Source organism: Mastacembelus armatus, chromosome 2 (assembly GCF_900324485.2).
Source record: "Mastacembelus armatus chromosome 2, fMasArm1.2, whole genome shotgun sequence".
NCBI lineage: Eukaryota > Metazoa > Chordata > Actinopteri > Synbranchiformes > Mastacembelidae > Mastacembelus > Mastacembelus armatus.
Window position 1 is genome coordinate 894,254 of NC_046634.1, and position 19,806 is coordinate 914,059.

A 19,806-nucleotide genomic window follows, 5' to 3' on the forward strand; every position below is an offset into this window, starting at 1 on the left:
AAATCCCTTTCTTGGCCTCTTTTCAGACCCGAGTCCTGACGTCGTTTTGATTACTCAGAGGTCCTGTGTGGTGGTTCCAGACTAGAAGTCTGCTCGGTGTGCGATGAGGTGCGATGAGGTGGAAAGCAGCTTGCTCACAGCTGCAGACGTGACATTTTTGGACTTCATCTTTGTATTTGTCATTTCAAATTTAGAAACACATCCCCGTATTTCCCGTTAAAAGACCGGTTCGTTTTAACGACTGATGTAACTGTGTGTCACATAGTGAGAAATTATAGCCTTTGTTGGTTGCGTCACACTTCCTAATGTAGGTTGCTAAGACTTTTTCCCATTAAACCAAAAGAAATATATATATACATATATATATATATATATATAATTTCTTAAAGGAACGGTTTGACATTTGGGGAAATTTTCTCATTTGTGTTATCATCGAGTTAGAAGAGACGATCGTGACTTCCTGGAGTTTTTTCTGGAGATATCATGCAGCAGTTTGCTCCCACGATTGACACAACAGTTGTTAATTCTGTGTGTTTCATGAAGCTTGTGGTGTTGAATGGCTGATTAATCCAGACAAACACCATCATTTGCAGCTTTAATAACAACAACAAACTCTGTATGTGTGTGTGTTTCCCAGACTTGTGCATTAGGCTTGCATAAAACCTCACTGTTCCTCCTTGTGGTTTTAGCGAGATCCATTGTGGTCTGTGTGTGTGTGTGTGTGTGTGTGAGCGTGAGCGCGTGTTGCCGTGGACACTCTGCGGCACCAAAAGACAGTATCTGTTCCTCTTCTGCCCTCAGCGGTAGTGACGCCGAGAGCGTGTGTGTACGCACTGTCGGAGCGCAGTTAGAAACCGCGTTTCTTCTTATATGTACATTTACATGTGTGTGTGTGTATCTCAAAGTGAGGAAGCAACTTGGACCTTAAGGAGGAAATGAGAGTCAGCTGGCAGGAAGTGCTACTGTGAGGAAAAAAAATATTTAAAATGCGACAGTTAGAATTCGAAAGAACAACACATTGTCGTCCATATATGATATAAATATGTCACTTTCTGTGACATTTAACCATTGGAAAAAGTAAATGGGTGAAAGGCCGTGGGAACGACAAACGGGGAGGTAGTTTTCGGTGCTTCTGTGTTTTTTCTGGAACTGTTGTGAAGCCATTTCAAACTTCACTCTCCTTTTCTTTCTCTTCCCCCTTTCTTTTTCTCCCCTACGTCACCAGCCCCCCGGTAAGCTTTCGTTCCTCTCTTGATATTTGTCTTCCTTTTTTTAAAAAAAAAATTTTCCCCTCCCCCTTCCTTCTTCACTTCTGTACGTATTGTTGCTGGGCGTTTAAAAGCATCGGGGGCCTGGCGCACACGTGTGGCATAGCTGCAAATGTTCTCTCCGCTGCCAAAACCACTTACAGCTTGTAGCAGATCTGAAATCCACAGAGAAGCAAAACATGAAACGGGTCCAAAACAAAGTAACACAAAAAAGAATAAATAAATCAAAACAGGCCCGAAAAGAAGTTTTCTTTAAGACCAGTACTCTCTCAAACACCATGTCATAACAATAAATGGGCATCGGAGCAAAATCAAACGGCACCGACCGCACCAGGTCCTGTTTTATTAAACGGGGTCGGTCGTGTTATTTCTGACATCAAATGCGCGGTCATGTGACGGCAGAAATGTCACCCTTCTATGTGTTGTACTTCTGTTCCCAAACAGCTGGTTGTCCGTGACTCCAGGCCCACATTAGTGCTCTCTGCCTGGGGAGAGCAGCCAGGAAAGGAGGGAGCTTGGCATGGGGCCTAGACTTTACCACCACCCAGATACCACACACACACACACACACACACACACACACACAAAGACACAGACACGTCAATGGCCGGGAGAGCTCTTGGCAAGACTTGAAAAGCCTTCATTGACGTCTCGGCCGCCGTGTACAATTTGCTTCCTCGTCCGTCTGCACACATGCACACGTTCTGGTCTGCGAGTCTGTGGGTGATCACTGCCGTTTATGAGACCGTGGGGGGAAAAAAGAAAAAAGACAGGATTGACTGAAAGAAGTCATACACACACGTACACACAGCTCTCCCCTTCATCCGCCCCGCCCCCACACTAAGTTAATTGCTTCCTTTCCTCCATCTCTCTTTCTTCTGTTTCTGTAACGGCCTCTGTCTCGAGGACAAAGTTTCTCGAAATCAGCGTTGATTTAAATGGCAGTTTCTGCACAAATCATTCAGTTCAGTATTCTGTAAATACATGCATGTCACATTCTCAGCCCAAACAGAACTGGATCACAAGGTTTTTCCGTATCCCATTCCCAAGGGTGCATTTGTAAAAGCAGACGCGCAAAGCTTATTCGGCTTAGTCCGTTTTGTGACTCTGAAGGTTTCAGGGATTATTGTCTCTCTCTGTTTCGCCCTCAGACTCCAGACAGATGCAATCGTCTCCATCCTGGTCCTACGACCAATCCTATCCCTACCTCGGTCAGATAACCACGCCCACCGTCCACACGGCCAATCCCCTTTCACCCAGTCGCTCTTCACTCGGAGACTTGTCCTCGCGACTCACAGGTAACGTGCACCATCATGGACGCACACACACAAACATACACAGCACAGAGCTAAGGAAGGAGATCAGTGTGTTGTAACTCTCAACCTTTGCCCTCTCTCTCAGGTCCTGACCTCACAGCCTTCAGTGACCCCAGGATGACCTTAGAGCGACCTTTCAGTTCACTTTCCTCCCTGCCCGATTCCCGCTTCTCTGACCCCCGGGTCCACTACCCTCCGACGGCAGCCGCCTTCACCTATGCCCCCTCACATAACCCCGTCTCCAACAGCGCCCTCGGCATCACCATGGCGACGGCCATGGCGACCACCCCGGCGGGGAGATACCACACGTACCTGCCTCCTCCCTACCCTGCAAACACCCCCCACCAGGCTCAGAACGGGCCTTTCCAATCCACCTCCTCACCATATCACCTGTATTACTCCACTGCCGCCGGGTCGTACCAGTTCTCCATGATGGCGGGAGGAGGGAGCAGTGGCAGCGATTCCCGATCCCCACCGAGGATCCTGCCACCGTGTACCAACGCCTCCACGGGCTCGTCCCTCCTCCACCCCTCCTTGCCCAGTCAGAACGAAGGCGTGGGAGCGGAGGTGGAGTCCAGCCACAGCAGCTCCCCAACTGCCGAAGCAGTCTGGAGGCCTTACTGACCTAGCGGTGGAGTAGACCGAATGACGCACATCGGGCGGACATCAGGGAGCACATAATTACACGCCAGTCTAAAATATGACAGAGGGGGCACGTATCAATGAGTGGACCCACAACTCCCAGTCCCAGTTAAAGGATAAGGAAGGTTTGCTTTTAGTCTTGACTTTGAAGTCGTCCTCATATCCATGGACACTAAAAAAACACACAAGGTCAGTCATCAGTAGACTACATGGAAGATCAAACATTTGGGCATTACCATGATGTTAAGTTGAACAACTTTAAGAACTTTACAGTTCTGAGGTGAATTTCAAAACATTAACACGGTGCATGGAGGAAACAGAATCATGGCTTCCAGGAGTCTATAAAACTTCAAACAGAATTCAAATCGTAGTCGGATACTATTCGATTTGATTCATCTGGACCATTCAGCATCACATGACCGGGAGCTGGACAACTAAGCCCAGTTCAAAAGAAAAACAGGGACAACAACCGACGGGCGCAGGGGCCATCGGACCGCGGGGAGCGAACCGACCCATCGGGTGGACGACCCTACCAACCCAGGCTCACCGTGGCACCTAGAGACACAAGAAGAAGATCTTCTATGAAATGAAGAACCTAACCATGGCAATGAATAGAGATAAGCAGGGTAACATTTCAGTTGTACACTGACTAAGTGCACGCGGCACCGAACCGGTGTCAAATTCAGCTTCCTTTGTAAAATAAGTGGACTTTTTCCTCATAAATGTTGTCGGTGTTGCAAATAGATGATTTGCTCATACCTAATACTGCAGTGGCCTGTTTTGTGTTTACGTTTACCCCTCCATCTTTGTTTCTTTCCCCTTTCTACTTGATCTGTTTTGGACCGAGCACATCATCTGTTGAAGAAAATAAAAATAACAGTGGTTTTTACAGCCCCTGAAGCAAATTTGGACAAAAAAACGTGACCTAGATTTCACAGCGGACTGCATAATTATACCAAGGAATCCTGGAATGAAGGAATGAACAATTCCCGAGTTATAACAAGGTTTCAGTTGTCCCATCCATCCATCCATTTACTGCCTCTTTATCCGGGGCGGGGTCATAGAGGGAGTGGTCTAAGCAGAGATGCCCAGACTTCCTTCTCCCTAGACACTTCCTCCAGGTCTTCCAGGGGAATACCGAGGTGTTCCCAGGCCAGCCGAGAGACATAGTCCCTCCAGCCTGTCCTGGGTCTTCCCAGGGGCTTCTTCCTGGTGGGGCATGCCCGGAACACCTCCCCAGGGCGGCGTCCAGGGGGCATCTGGAACAGATGCCTCAGCGGTTTTAACCGTCCCTTTAGTTTTTTGAGCAGCTGTTTGTCATTTGACATTTTCCAAATTTACATTTGTCAGATAGTTTTGTCCTTTTTTTGGTACCTGTGCTGCACATCAGGAAAAATTTGGGGTCCGCCGTCTCGCTCAACGGCACCTGGAAAGGGGGGCTCACCGTTGTTATCGATCCCTGACCGATTATATGTTTACTACAGAGGACCCTTAACCGGACTGGATTCTAAATGAGGCTGTCATTAAGACTCGGTTCCCACCACAATCCTGTTCCGCGCAAGTGTCTGGTGAATGTTGATTCATTTCTTCGCTGCACTGAGAAATCATTACAGCATGAAGTCTTGTAATATGTGTTAATTTATTCCTGCAACACCATGTCGGGTAGCATTTCACATTTGTGTGTGTGTGTGTGCCTGTGTGTTGTATTCACCCATGATCCACTGCCTAGTTGTACTGTATATAGCCATGACTGTAAATGGCACCTGCATTTGATCATCACCCGCCCACCTACACACACACACACACACACACACACACAAACAAACAAAGCCACAATAGTTCTATGTTGACATTGTTGATAGTGCACATTTGGTTTATGATTTATATAAATATTCTTGTGAAGAAAATACAGCTGTTGTCCTGTGGTTAGAGGCTGAGCTTTTTTTTATATAAACTTATGTCTTGCTACTGTGCCAACACACACACACACACACACACACACACACACACATTTCATCCTTTGCTATTCCTGAAGCTGAAGGAATTTTTACAGGCAAACAAACAAGCCTTAGCTTGCCCCCTCCCCCTCCCCCACCCCCTCCACACACACACACACACACACACACAGATTGCTAAATAAAGTTGAAGGGGTTTCAGCCAAGACAGTGACTACACAATATAAAAAGCTAATCTACTTGAGCCAAATGTTAGGAAAGCACCCAAGGGTGCTCATGCTTCAAGGTCAACAGTAATCTCTCCAAACATCAGGTATGTACTGTACGTGTGCGTATATATCAGTACAGTACAAATTTAAAAGAGGGAGTTTTTCTGAATGACATCACCTGTTTTGGCAGCCTTAACACCACAGCGAGGCCAGACCGAGAAAAAGCCCAGGGTGGCAACCGCACAAAATCTGGATCTTCAAGGAACGCGTGTCGTAAGGTGAGTGGGTGGGAGTCTGAAGGGGGGGGAGGTAGGTGGACATGTGAGGTATAGTAAATCATAACAAGTGCCCATTCTCCAGATGATAAAGCAGTGCCTTCACACCCTCCTCAGTCTACATCTTGAATTTTCTGCAACACTTCTCTATGAGAGAAATAGTTCTGGAGAAAGACCGAATCTCCTGAGCTGGATTTGGTCTATAGGCAAAAACATATATGGTTCAACTAAAACCCAGCTCAAGGTTGTTTGAGTAGCTTTCAACAGCAGTGTGAGGAAGTCTTGAACAGCTTAGTCACAAAGTCTTGGTGAACAGTGACATCTAATGGTCTAAGTGCATTCTGCCACTCCAAGGCCCAGTCCCAGGAAATGAGGCCTAGTCCGTACATTTCAACTGGAGGTTGAAATGTTGTACGGACTAGGAGGTTGAAATGTTTTGGGGGGGGGGGGGTCCCAAGTTTTGTTTCTGGTTTTTCTGTCTAATACTTTATTTCCACTAAAACAAACGTGGTTAAACAGTAGTTTAACAAAAACTATAAGTCTGGTTTCTCGGGACTACATTATATGAAACGGGTTCACTGGGGTCAAATGCATGTCCATTTAGGGTCAAAAACATTTCAGTAAGTCTGCATGAAGTCATTAGCAACCACCAGAGACGAGAATTGATTTCCTAAGGGGCAGCCATCATTTGGCTGAGCTTCGGATGTGATTGATGAGCCAACATAATGACAAATGAGGGAGAAATTAACAGGGAGCCAGAATTTACATAATGTTCTATTAATCACAGTGACAAGGGGACAGAGGTGGTGGTGCCAGCAGGATAAATCTATAAGATTTGGAATTTATTTATGTATGTATTTCTGTTTGAGATAGTAAAACCAAAAACTTTGGGTGCTGGGAATTGGCGGTGTCTGTTGAGGGTGGACCGGTTTGGCAAATGTATCGCATGAACACAATGTCGTACTTTGTATTTGTTTTATATATTTCATTTGAATAAAAATCAGAAATGATTATTAAAATTAGGTGAGTAACCTTCTAAGGGTAAATACGTGATGTGTTTAGGTCAGTTATACCGTGTAGGAAATTTGGACGTGCCATTGTTTTTCATATCTCGACAAAGACGTGACCTTGTGTCTTGCTGTCTGGATGCTGGTGCCAGTGAATCTGTGATGAAAAGAAACCGCACATTTGCTCTTTAACTTACTAGAAGTTCATTCGGATCCCACAAATCTAAGAATATGGAGGCCCAAAATTGCCAAAAGGAAATAAATAAATACATCATTACATAATTAAATGTGTGCGAATTCATTTTATGTACAAAACGTAGATAATTCACTATTTAATTATTTCACGGTGCAGTGCTTCGGTGCTTAATGAATTTATTTTATCTGTCAGCCTCACCCGTCAAAGTCAGTGGGTTGGTTACCCTGCACAGCAAATCAAGACAGTTGGCGCTATGCATCTTTATGTTGGTTTGGAAATCAAGAGGACGGTACGATCATCCCTTTAGTTGTACACCTGAATGTTGGTGCAGGAGAAATGTCAAATGTCAAATGTTATTAGATCTCATGTCATGTCTCAGGTTCAATTATGACCCTGCATCGTTTGTCAGAAGGAAATTCTCTTTTCTGAAATGAAGCAGCACAGATGGAGCTGGGTATGTACTTCTTAAAGAAATGACAAGGTGGTGTCTTCATTTTTCTGTGGGAAAATTCCCCATCTGTCTGTCACACACAAATAAGGGACACTCACATAGGAATCAGATAGATAACAGGAAGGGGCCTTAGCGAAGAAAATGATAGACTGACGGTATATCTGTATCTGTTGAGAACATGCAAACTCACAATGTGTCTCTCTGGAGTAGATAACTTTATTGTTGTTGTTGTCTAGAATTGAAGCTTATTAGAGAACCGACTGATGCAGCCAAGGTTTTCAGAGAGAATCTACTAAGGGGACATGCATCTGGGAAACCACTTAAAATGAAGAAGGATGCAAGGGACTCCGAAGAGGACAGGGAACGGGCACTTCTATTTTTTCATAAGCAGCAACAGGAATGGGCATGTCCACTTCATTGTACTCTCAAAGATTAGTAATGTGAAGTTTGTAATATAAATGTATCTGAAGTTTATATCACTCAAATGTCTTTTATGGAATTGTTTTTGTTCACTGAAACCATCAGCTAATTTAACTCAGCATTAGCTAATCATGCCGGTCTATGTTTGTTCCTTTATTAGGAGTATTTCATTTATAGTGAAAGACCAATGTGAACATAGATTTGATGTTTCAGAGATTAATGAGACTATTAAGAATGGGATCCTGGACCAATAACTTATGTACCAACACTGGTGAGGGTGGAAATTGTCAAATGTTAGTGGTGAAATTGTAATACTTTTTATAATACTTGTTTTTGAATAACTACAACATGGTATTTAGTATCTGCCCATAGTCATGTTAAAGTTCTTCAAAAACAAACATTTTGTGCATATGCATTCATTCATTCATCTGTACCCGCTTATTCCTAATTATGGTTCCCAGGGATCTGCTGGAGCCTATTCCAGCTCTCTTTGGGTGAAAGTCTGGGGTACACCCTGGACAAAGTCTATATTTATATTTGCATATATATATATATATATATATATATGTGTGTGTGTGTGTGTGTGTGTGTGTGTGTGTGTGTGTACTGGCACATTTCTGATTCATGTTTATGTGTAATAAATATGCAAATATAAATGTAGACTGGCATGATTAGTATATATATATATATATATATATATATATATATATATATATATATATATATATACTAATCATGCCAGTCTATATTTATATATATATATATATATATATATTATGTAGCATTTGTGTTGTATCTCTTCAATCTTTGGTTGTCCATGGTCAGGGTTTAAACCTCCAAACTCTTGCACCAAAGTCTCTAGCGTGAAACACTGAGCTCTCCAGCCACTCTGTCTGTATGCATATGTGTCTTTTCATGTAGCACAAACTAATTTCAGATTGACTCATCAGACTGCCTCAGAAGTCTCAAACATGATATTTTATAAACTGCATTTTGCAGCAATATTAACATCATATTTGGTGGTATAAATATTTGTGACCAGCTTGTATCATCCGCCCTTTGCATTGAATACATAGAATTGTTTTTGTTTGTGCATAAAAAAGGAGGGCGTAGGTAAGAAGATATGGATATTGTTCCTGCAGTGTCTCTCCACTTAGAGATACAATAGATGAGTCTTGAGATTTAACTTCAACATATTTAGTATTTGCCCATAGTCATGTTAAAGTTCTTCAAAAACAAACATTGGTGCATATAAAGTTTTTCACTGCTAAAATAAGATATTTCTCACTCCTCCAAGTGTTGGGTGTGATATTTAACAAAACAACTTTTTTTTTTTTTTTTTTACAAATGTTGACATGGTAGGAAAAATTAACATAAAAATGTTTTATGTTATTCACCCAATAGTATATTGAGAGCAGTTCAACAACGCACACCTGGTTTTGTTATTTGAGCTTTAGTTTGTTATACCCTTGTTTTACCACTAGATGTCACCCCGAGACTTTTATTTTGTTTTGTGCCCCAGGAACCACCTGTGTATAGTGTATATCAATGGGGGTCCCCTGTTCTGTTGTTGGAGTGGCAAAAGGGCAAGCACCAATCCAACATGGGGTATACTGGCCCAGCTGCTGATATTCTGGGTTGGCTGCAAGATGATGTCTGGTTACCCTCTCCTCTACTTGTTGGGGGGGGTGGGGTTTATTACCTAAGCTTAGCTGGGGGTGACAACATTCCCACCCCTGCTGAACATCCTGGCTCCCCTTGCCATGCTGTATCTCTTAAATTTATGGTTGTCCCATGCCACCATGGTCAGCGTTTGAACCTTCAATCTTTTGTACCAAAGTCCATGACATGAAACACTGAGCTATCCAGCTACTTTACCTGTATGCGTGACAGGGAACATTGCACCATATCACAGCTGGACTATAATCAAGACTGTTTAACCCATACTGTACTGCTACTCCGTTAATAGTCCACCCAAAACCTTTATATTTTTGTGTTTTCAGATATTCCCAGAAATCTACTAATACCTTAGTTGCAGGTTGTTCTTCTCCTGAATTTTTAAGCTTGGTCCAATATACAAGAGACTGTTTTGTTCGTGTTAAGCTTAGTGGTAATTCACCAGCTTGGATCAGTAATGCATTTGTACGTGTTGTTTTAACTGCCCCAATACTGATCCTCAATGCTCTGTTTTGTATCCTGTCTAGTTTTTCTATATTTTGAGGTTGTTTGTTTCTATTTTCCGTTTCCTAGTGATGACCATATAACAAGTAAAGCAAAATAGCAAATAGCAAATGACATTTTAAAACCCCATTTGTATGACCATTGTTCAACTTCATCTATGATGCTCATGATGTGGTTAACATTTTTCCCTCTTTTCCATATAGCTCCATCATCCGCACATAGGGATGATCCAGTGTCCTTGCTAATATTCATAAAGATGTCATTCATCATTATATTAAATAGTATCGGACTAATCAAGCTACCTTGGGGTATTCCATTTGAAATGGTGTATTCCTCAGAGATAGCATCTCCTACTCTCACTCTGAGCGTTCATGTAGATAGAAAGTCCAGGACCCAGTTGTACATCCTTCCACCAATGCCCATCTTTTCTAATTTAATTAGAAGTCCTCTCTCCACATTGAGTCGGAAGCTTTCTCTATATCAAAATACACTATTACCATTGTTTCTTTACATTTGACAGCTTTTTCTGCCTCATTACTTACTTTGACTAGGGCATCTGTTGTTGACCTACCTTTTCTAAAGCCACTTTGTCCACACATCCTCTAACTGAATCTCTCTACCAAGGCTTGAGCAAAACTGTCTCCAAGCATTTCTCTTTGCTGTCTTAATTGTTTTTCTTGCCATCGCTCTCTCTCTCTTTTTTTTTTGATATTCTATAATGTTGTCTTGATTGCAGTACTTTCTAACTTTCTTAAATGCTTGATTTCTGTCTTTTACAGCTGTTTTTTGCATTCATCATTTCACCAGGGAACTGTTTTCTTTTTGTTTCCAGTACTTCTGGGGATCCATGGAGTTGCTGCGTTAAGTATCGTGCGTGTTACTGTCTCTTTCTATATATGCTTCCTTGTATTGTCAAATTCTCACAGGCCTCTGAACAACAGGCTTGGACCCAGTCTGCCTTGTCTCTGTTCCTTGAAACATCTCTTCTGGTAACTCTGCCATCATTCAGGCAAACTAAAGATCTCTCCTCCATGAGCTCTTCTACCACTTCCCCATTTGTATCTGTGTGATCCCTTCCCCACAGTGTATCGTGAACATTGAAATCACCGCACCATATGTCTCGTCTATCAACTGTTTCTGAGATGCTGTGAAATGTTTTCTGTGACAATTTCTTACAAGGGTTGTAAAAATGGACTAGTTTGACATCACCTCTGGGGCTACATGTTTTAATTACTGTACTTTGAAACTCACTTGGTACATTTTCTCTTCAATATGCTATGTTGTCTTTAATAAATGTTAAGCATCCACCGCCCTGATTGTCCTTCCTGTCACATCTTATTGATGTGTAACCTGGAATTGTTAAATAGGAATGAGAGGGTATAGATAATAGATGGATGGAAATCCACAACAGAACCACCACAGCGTGAAAATAACTAGTCAGAGTTCACTTAATTTTCTGAAAGAGAATCAACAAGTCGATACACCATACAGAGGCTGACAGATAAAATTAATTCAGGAATTAATTAATTCATGCTGCACAGCACCATGAAATGATTCATTCAATAGTGAAATACGTTTTGTTATATAAAATTAATTGGTATTTTAATTAAATAATGGCACATTTCATTCATTATTTATCTAGGTAATAAATTCTGTATTTATTCCAAATTTTAATGAATTAAAGGCACATTTAATTTACAATTGACGTGAATATTTATTTCATATTGGCACACAGGACCGTAAACGCAACACGAGCGGGACTCTGACGCCATCACGCCACGCGCCAAATTTGTAAAGTGCGGAAGGCGCAGCGACAAAAACTTCGGCGTTTCCTGTGTTTATTTATTTTTTTAAGAAAAACTGGTTTTATTTCGGGTATTTTAGCTGAACTTTGACTCCTCGGTATGTCTCAGCAGGCTGGTTACTCGCCCAACTTCAAGCGACCGGCTGAAATTATGCGAATGAGGAGGAAACGGGCTCGAAGCGCCGCCGACGTCTTCCGCAGCCCGACCGGACAGGGTTCAGGCGGCAGCCCCGGACAAAGCGGCTCATCTCCGGTGTGCGTTCGACCTTTCTCCCCGGGACCGCTTTTCAACAGCCAGAACCGCTCCGGAGGCGGGATAAAACGCAGAAACCCCTTCGCGAACATCGAAAATACTTACAGCCCGAAAAAGAAACCGCTAATTTATAACGACGACGGAAATACCGAAGCCACCGACGGTCACCGGGTGTTAACGGAACCGACTGAGAAGGACGGAGACGAGGACAAGTCAACAAAGAGACACGGCGGACCGGGGTTTCCTTTCAGCGCCGGTTTGACTGTGGCGGAACAGCAGGAGAATTTGAACAAGGTCAGTTAGAAAACAAATGTAGCTGGAAATAATCAGTTTATTTGAAATGGTGATTGTGTTTAGCTCCCGGGTGACATGTCGCTGCAGGCAGAACTGTTGTTTTGGGTCTGAGCGGCCCGAACCCGTTTTAGGGACGTACAACAACAAATCCACTGCATGGCGTTTTTTTTTAAAACCGAATGCGTTAAGGAGATGAAGAAAGATGGCTCAGTCCAAACTCTGGCAGCGGAAAGTATGAAAACTAATAAATTGCGGAGACACTTAGAGACCGTACATCCTTGTCACGCCGGTAAGAGCCTCACTGCAATCACTAAGACCCAGATACCGGGGCCAAAGGGCGGCCCCGAAAGAAAAAGTTGTAAAACCACTGGTGTATTGTGTGTGTGTGTATGCGTGCCTGTGTGTTGTATTCACCCATGATCCACTGCCTAGTTGTACTGTATATAGCCATGACTGTAAATGGCACCTGCATTTGATCAGCACCCGCCCACCTACACACACACACACACACAAAGAAACAAAGCCACAATAGTTCTATGTTGACACACGTGTGCGTACACCAAAGAGAGACCTCTGATCCCTGCGGTTGTTTGGGCTATTTCTGAGCGTTGTTTGGGTCTGAAAATGCAACTGATGGACGATAAGATGAGTTTGAGATTTTCACCTGTCTGTCCTCTTCTCTAGAAGGACATCACTTTGTCTGAGGATGACTCTGTGTTTGAGGAAGAGGAAGGAGATGTTCAAGGTCTTCTGATGAAGGTTGGATTACTTTTCTGTACTTCGCATGGTAGTTTTTTGTTGTCGATTGTTATCGTGCAGCAAATCCATAGGCGGATCTGTTGTTAAATTGGGTGCCACGCCCTTGTCTTTTCCCAGAGTCCTCCGACCGTCTCTTCCGCCTCCGTCGTACCTCCCGTCCGAATGGAGTATCCTGCAGACTGGAGCCTGAAGACTCGCCTCCTCTTCACGTCTCCGCTCCCCCTGTCATGGGCCGAGCAGCCCAAAGCCCAGGAGGAAGCAGCGGGGCTTGTCCAGCACTGCAGAGCTCAGTTTAGCGCCCTGCCACACAGCGTACAGGTGGAGTTTTGTGATCCTTCCTGCGTACAGTCGGGTTTAGCAGATATTCTTTCAATGCCTACTAACGGAGTCACCTTCGTGTCCCCGCAGGATCCCAGGTCCTGCTCGGAGCTTCGCCGCGCTTTCCAGCAGAGCCTGGTGTACTGGCAGCACCCCTCCCTGCCCTGGATGTCTCTGTTTCCCAGGATCAATGCAGAGAGGAGCTTCGCGGGGAAGAACGCCCCGTGGGCACAAGACACGGCACTGCAGCAGAGTCTCATGAACGAATGGTGAGACTGCAGATATTTGTTGTAGCCACCGATGCGTCGTCCCTCTGCAGTGACATTTATTTATAATTTTGTGCACATGATTTCCTTGTGTGTGTTATGGGTTAGAAAGGCCTACTGAGGTTTGATTAACTTTGTCTTTGTGCGTCCTCCACAGGTCTGTCAGTCTGTCATCTCTCTACAGTCTACTGAAGGCCAGACTGTGTCCTTACTTTTACCTGTGCTCGTACCAGGTAGGTCCTTTGTCTACGTCAGTTTTTGTTTTTTTGAATGTTTTAGTAGATTCGGGAATCGGGGCACAGTCGCCCCGTGGTCCACGGACTTTGTTTCCCCTAATTTGCCTTTTTCTTCTGTGGCACGTTATCAGTTTACAGCCTTGTTTAGGGCGGCTGGTCTCGGAGGCTCCAGCAACATTACGGCGTCAATCTCTCCTACGACCCGGGGTCTCAGAGAGGCGATGAAGGCCGAAGGTGGGTCTTAACAGAGGTCACTTGCTCATCAGCTATTTATGTGGACCCACACACACACAGGTTGTGGGGAAGCAGATGTGTGGCAGTAAAATTGTCCTCTAAAAGACAAGTCTGCACCTGTGCACCTGCAGCTGCTTTGCCTCCTGCTCTTTATCTCATGTAATATTTCTAGAAATACAAATAAGTACAAGCAAGAAACGTAGTTGGAAATGTTTTATAAAGAGACCATTGTTCTTTGTAACCTTTTCTGATTTGTTGGTGATGGATTCTTGTTCTTCACTTACTCGCTCAGGCATAGAGTTCAGTCTCCCTCTAGCGGAAGAGAGGAAGAAGCACAAGAACCAACGGGACCTGTCGGTGGACCACGGAGAGGAAGGGGAGCACAAGGAGAAAGCAGAGGAGTAAGTGCGTTGCCCTTTTCAGGTGAATTTTTATGAAGTGTTTGTATCTCGGTAAGAATAAAGATCAGGGTGTCCGCGGATCCTTAAAAAGTCTTAAATTCCATATTATAAAACTAAGGCCTTAATTAGCATTAAAATGTCTTAAATTCGCGTTTCAAAGGTCTTAAAATGAAATCTAACAGACCCCATAAAGAAGATTTTATTTTCATCTTGAAAACAATTTGAAAGCCTTTCGCGTATTTGTTACGCAGAACGAAATAGGCGGAACCAACTAAAATACGCGTTTGAGGGGAGTTTATTTAACACATGCTTTCCGGCAGCTGCGTGAACTGTGGGAAAGTTTCAGCATTAGTCTTTTGCCATGGGTAAATGTAAATTTAATGACAATTGGTTACAAAACCCTAATTTTGCGCTGTGGTTAAGTCCAGTTAGTGGCAACGTGTTCGAGGTCCGGTGAAGGCTGTGCAAAAAAATTTAAAACTCGGAACAATGGGTATGAAAGCTTTGGAGACCCACATGCGGTGTGAATAAGACAAAGCGGCTGCGGAAACCTGTCGGAAAACACCTGGCATTTTATTTTTGTTTTACTCAATAAATCAAACGGTGTGTAAACAGTTTATATCAATAAACAGTGTGTTATGGTAATTGGTTGTATTGTGGGATGTTTTATTTTATTTCTAAAAAATTGGTCTTAAATTTCATTCAGCGTGGTATTAAAAAGGTCTTAAAAAGTCTTAAATCTAGCTCTTAGAAACCTGCAGATACCCTGAAAGATGAAATTACAAATGTGAGGGATGGAGGGCAGCACAGTGGATTAGTGGTCAGCACTGTTGTCTCATTGCAGTCTCCTGGTTCGGAACCCATCAGGGGCCTTTCTGTGTGGGGTTTGCATGTTCTCCCTGTGCTTGTGTGGGTTTTCTCCAGGTACTCTGGTTTCCTCCCACAGTCCAAAAACATGTATGTCAGGTTGATTGGTGACTCTAAATTGCCCATAGGAGTGAGTGTGAGTGTGTGAGGTTGTTTGTCTCTATGTGGCCCTGTGATGGACTGGTGACCTGTCCAGAGTGTACCCCTGCCTTTCACCCAAAGAGAGCTGGGATAGGCTCCAGCAGGTCCCGTGACCCTAAACAGGAATAGCCAGGTATAGATGATGAATGGATGTAATTGAGTTAAAAGAAGCAACATTGTCGGACCTTGGCTGAACCACAGCTTAATAGTAACAACAGCAAACTTTTATTTCTATGTAGTGTTTTGTTCTTCTGATGTAGTTGCTGTGATATTTGTGGAGCTGATCCGTATTCTCATGGATTTCTGTAGGCCTGGTGAGCCGGAACGAAGCAAGGCCAACGCGGGCGAGGAGGAGGAAAATGACGCACGTAGCGACGACGAAGACGACGACGGCTTCTCCTGGCTGGAAGAGATGGGAGTCCAGGACAAAATCAAGAAGCCAGACAGTATCACCATCCAACTGTATCCTTCCGCTGTCCTGTTTTTGTGTAGTACAAAGCGATACTCTGTCACCTGTCGGGTTACATGTCAAAGCTCCTTGACCAGCTGTCCAGTCGTAAGGAGGGCCGCACCACATCTCTGGACCATAAACCGGAGTCTGTGGCGCAGGTGGAGGGCTCGCACACGTTCACCCTCATTAACTTTCTCATTAACTGCAAGAGCCTGGTGGCCTCGGCGGGCTCCCAGGCCGGGCTACCCCCGACCCTGCTGGCTCCCGTCGCTTTCAGAGGAGCTACGACACACACGCTGAAGGTACGGGCACACGCGGGCACATATGAGACACGCACATACACAGATTCGATACGTCTTCATTTACTTAAGTCTGTCCTCTTCAGGCCCGCAGCGTGAACGTGAAGAGCCAGGTCGGTTCTAGCTTCCAGAATATCAGCAGTCTGGAGATCACAGGTACGTGGGTGCACATTCTGACCTCGCCCGGCATTATGCTTCATTTATATTTTTTTATTGCGAAAAAGACAATAACAAAGAAGATGAAGACAACAACGAAGACATTGACAATAACAAAGACAAAGTTGTGTGAATATCTAGGATGGACGTGTGTGTGTGTGTGTGTGTACAATGAGAAAATATTAACAATTCATAATGACAATAATCTGAATTGGTCTTAATAATGGTGTCCATATACTAGTAGCGATAGCAATAATAGTACGAAATATAACGGCAATAATAATAGTCAGGACATGTGACACGACGCCCTCTTGGGCCAGAGAGACCACCTCATGAAGACCACCCCCCACACGTCTCCCTCACCCTATTCCTATATGTATATGTGTTTTAGTTTTATTAAATATGTTTAAGCGGTGATCTGTGGTGATGCATTGAAAGATGGGGAACACGGAGCCAGTCCAAGGGGGGAGACCCACGGGGACGGAGGCCCACCCGATCCCACCGCAGGCAAAAGGATTAGAGTGAAAACAAGATATTACCCTAGGTTACATCCATGATGTTAAGTTGGTTATGACTGTTTGGTTGTCTCTTGAATAGTCTGGATAGATTGAGTGAATGTGGACCAAACGGAGAGGGTTTCTGTTTCAGGGTGTTGTGTGGAGCTGTCTAGAGAGATGTAGTGGAGTTTTTCTGGTGGGAGATATTTATAGAATATTTTTTGATTTCCCGTTCATGAGGATAGTTTTCTTAGCGTTGTGAGGAGGATTTTGTTTGTGCTGTTGATGTTGGCTGCGGATGTGTCATCAAGTAAGCAGGCGGAGAGGGACAGGGGGAGGTGGCGGCCAAAGAAGGAAGATGGAGACCCTGTGATCTCGTCCCAGAATTTTAGTACCAGTGAGCAGAGCCAGGAAGCATGGATGTACTGTCACTTTGTGAGCAGTACAGATGTTAGATGTGAGTCCTCTTTTGTAATGAGCTCTATAGAAAATGTTGTATCATACTAGTCTTAGCTTTACATGACTCGACAGGAAATAGATTTGAGTCCAGAAGTTGGCATCGGCGTGGCCCGAACGAAGGATCCGATTCGTAGTTGCTCCCGACGCCATACCTCTTTAATAGCCTTTGGAACAGTGGATTTAATGTTGACTAGAAATGTTTATAGAACTCAGTAGGGAAGCCTTCAGGACCAGGAGCTTTATTATTTGGCCCTAATAGCAGCCATTGTTGATTTTTACTGTGTTTTGTGTGAGATGAAGTAGGTATTAGGCCTGATTTGTTGTTGTGGTGGAAATGTTACCTGAGTCTTTGGATAAGGAGTTGTTGTTTTTATTTTTTTTTGTTTGTTTTTGGCTTATCTCTGATGCTTCTGTTGTTTGCATCCATTTTTTTTTCTCCAAGTGTTTTTGTTCATTGTTTCCTTTTGAGATTCGATTTTCTTTTTGTACGTTGAGTACGAGACTATGGTTCCTCTTAAAACTGCCTTTACTGCTTCCCAAAGCACAGACGGAGGTGACTTTGGATAATCTGAACTAAACTGAATTCTAGAAAAGACGCCCACTCAGTATAAGGCTGTTAAAATCTGGATCTTCAAAGAGGGGCATATTAAAATGCCATCTGCTGGTGGGTTTTAGTTTATTCAGGGTCCATGTAAGTGGGGCATTATCGATAAAGGTGGGATGGATTTTATGGAGACATTGAAATTGCTAACGAGGAAGTAGTGTATCCGGGAGTACAATTTGTGTGGACTGGTGAGTAAAATGTATATTCTGCAGCAAGTGGGCGACGTAGCCGCAAACTATTCCAACTGTCCATGATGGGGTTAATGACAGTATTGAAATCTGCTCCTATAACGATTGAGGAGTCACAATTTGTCTGATTTAGATGAGTTTCTGGCAGTAAGGATGACAGTCCATTATTTGAAATCTTTTTTCCTGGGAACCAATTCCATGAACATTCCAGGTTATAAATGGAAGCGGAGCCAGGACTCCCGTCGCTGCGTGTGTTGGTGCGTGTAAGCATGCACCAAGAACCATATGTAGTAAACAAACACGACAGTGACTAACACACAAACGATGCAGAGAAATGGTCCTTTGCATGTTGGATTTGATGGTGTCGTGACCCATCAGAGGCTTTGGGGTCCGAGACGGTCGGTTCCCGTCGAAGGTCCTTGAAAATTAAACCTCAGTGTTTCATTGCTGAGCAGTTTCCACGCACAGCTGGTCACTGTAGTTTTTATTATCCAGCATATTGAAAGAAGCAGGTTGTGGAAATGTTCTTTTATTTCTACACTTTGTGTCCCACAGGACCAGTCCTCCCATCCTCCCTCCACGCCATCACGACCCTGCTTCGGCCCGCGCAGAAAGGAAACTTCTCGGCCACTCTTTACACGCATGCGCCCACCGCCGTCATGAACGTGACCACCGCTGAGCAACAGGTAAGACGGCCGTCGGTCGACATGGGACGTTTAAGGGGGGGAGCTTTGGTTGAGGAAAGACCCCGGGCACATTGGGGTCATGAGTAAAAACAGGGGTAACATAGCCAAACACAAAAATTTCCGGATCAGTTCTGGATGGACTCTGTTTTTAGACTTTAGGTAGGTATCTTGGATGAAGGTTGTTACAGTCTTAACAGGCAGAGGAATAATGTTAACCGGTTCCTCCACGGTGCTTTACGAACCGAGCATTCGGGCTCGGTCATAAATTTCACAAGGACCCTAGAGGTTGAGTTAAGGCAACCGGACTTGTAGTTTTTAGGTCGAAACGTTTCACCGCTCATCCGAGTAGCTTCATCGGTCCTCGGTCTTCACAAAGACTCATTTCAGCTTTGTCCGCAGGGTGCAGAGGACTCGGTAGACCCGTCCGGTTGCGGCCTCCATCCTGCTTCCATCCGGCAGCTGCAGCAGCCTTCCAGCCTGGGCAAGACCGGTCTGACGCACATCAGCATGAACGACTACAGCTACAGCTGGAAGAGCTGACAGAGGGACCAGGGACCAGTCCGCTCTATAAAGACCGCACGTCTGTACCTGCGTGGACGTGGCCCTTCATGTTTCTGTGGACCGTACTTCTGAAAGCACATTGAAATGTTTATTTTAAACCTGAAGATTGCATTTTTGTGAATGTGTATTTTAATGTAAATATTTAGAGCAAATGTTTCGAAATGTATTTTATTTGATTTTAGAAAACTGGATTTATTATTATTTTTTTAATCTGCCATGAATGTCTTTTTTGTTTGTGTTTTTGTCAGTAACTTGGGATTTCTCAAAGGCGACACAGGAGCAGACTCCAGTTTGTCGGTGGGAGGGTAGACTTCATCTAAAACGTCTTGCTCATGTTTTAAAATTCAATAAATGTGAAGTTGTAAAAAGGACATTTGCACATTTCACATTGTCTTTATATACATTGTTTTGG

The 19,806-nt window shown here is 43.9% G+C and overlaps 2 protein-coding genes across 5 annotated transcripts in view; both read left to right on the forward strand.

Moving 5' to 3' along the window:
• The window catches only part of runx1 (RUNX family transcription factor 1), a 34,492-nt gene extending 29,357 nt beyond the window's left edge, over nt 1-5,135 (forward strand). For 3 of the 4 annotated variants that reach the window (XM_026301410.2, XM_026301409.2, XM_026301411.1), the window contains 2 exons: nt 2,420-2,566; nt 2,670-5,135. In XM_026301410.2, the coding sequence (XP_026157195.1) occupies nt 2,420-2,566; nt 2,670-3,208 (686 nt within the window). In that variant the 3' untranslated portion in view covers nt 3,209-5,135. The other variant, XM_026301412.1, reaches the window with a different exon arrangement.
• A 6,579-nt stretch (nt 5,136-11,714) lies between these two features.
• donson (DNA replication fork stabilization factor DONSON) lies at nt 11,715-19,711 on the forward strand. Its single transcript, XM_026301408.1, has 12 exons — nt 11,715-12,271; nt 12,956-13,030; nt 13,148-13,348; nt 13,439-13,617; nt 13,772-13,847; nt 13,982-14,084; nt 14,377-14,485; nt 15,803-15,955; nt 16,048-16,246; nt 16,330-16,399; nt 18,703-18,833; nt 19,233-19,711. The coding sequence occupies exons 1-12, from the start codon at nt 11,825-11,827 to the stop codon at nt 19,371-19,373; spliced, it is 1,884 nt and encodes a 627-aa protein (XP_026157193.1). The 5' UTR covers nt 11,715-11,824; the 3' UTR covers nt 19,374-19,711.
• The last annotated feature ends 95 nt before the right edge of the window (nt 19,712-19,806 follow it).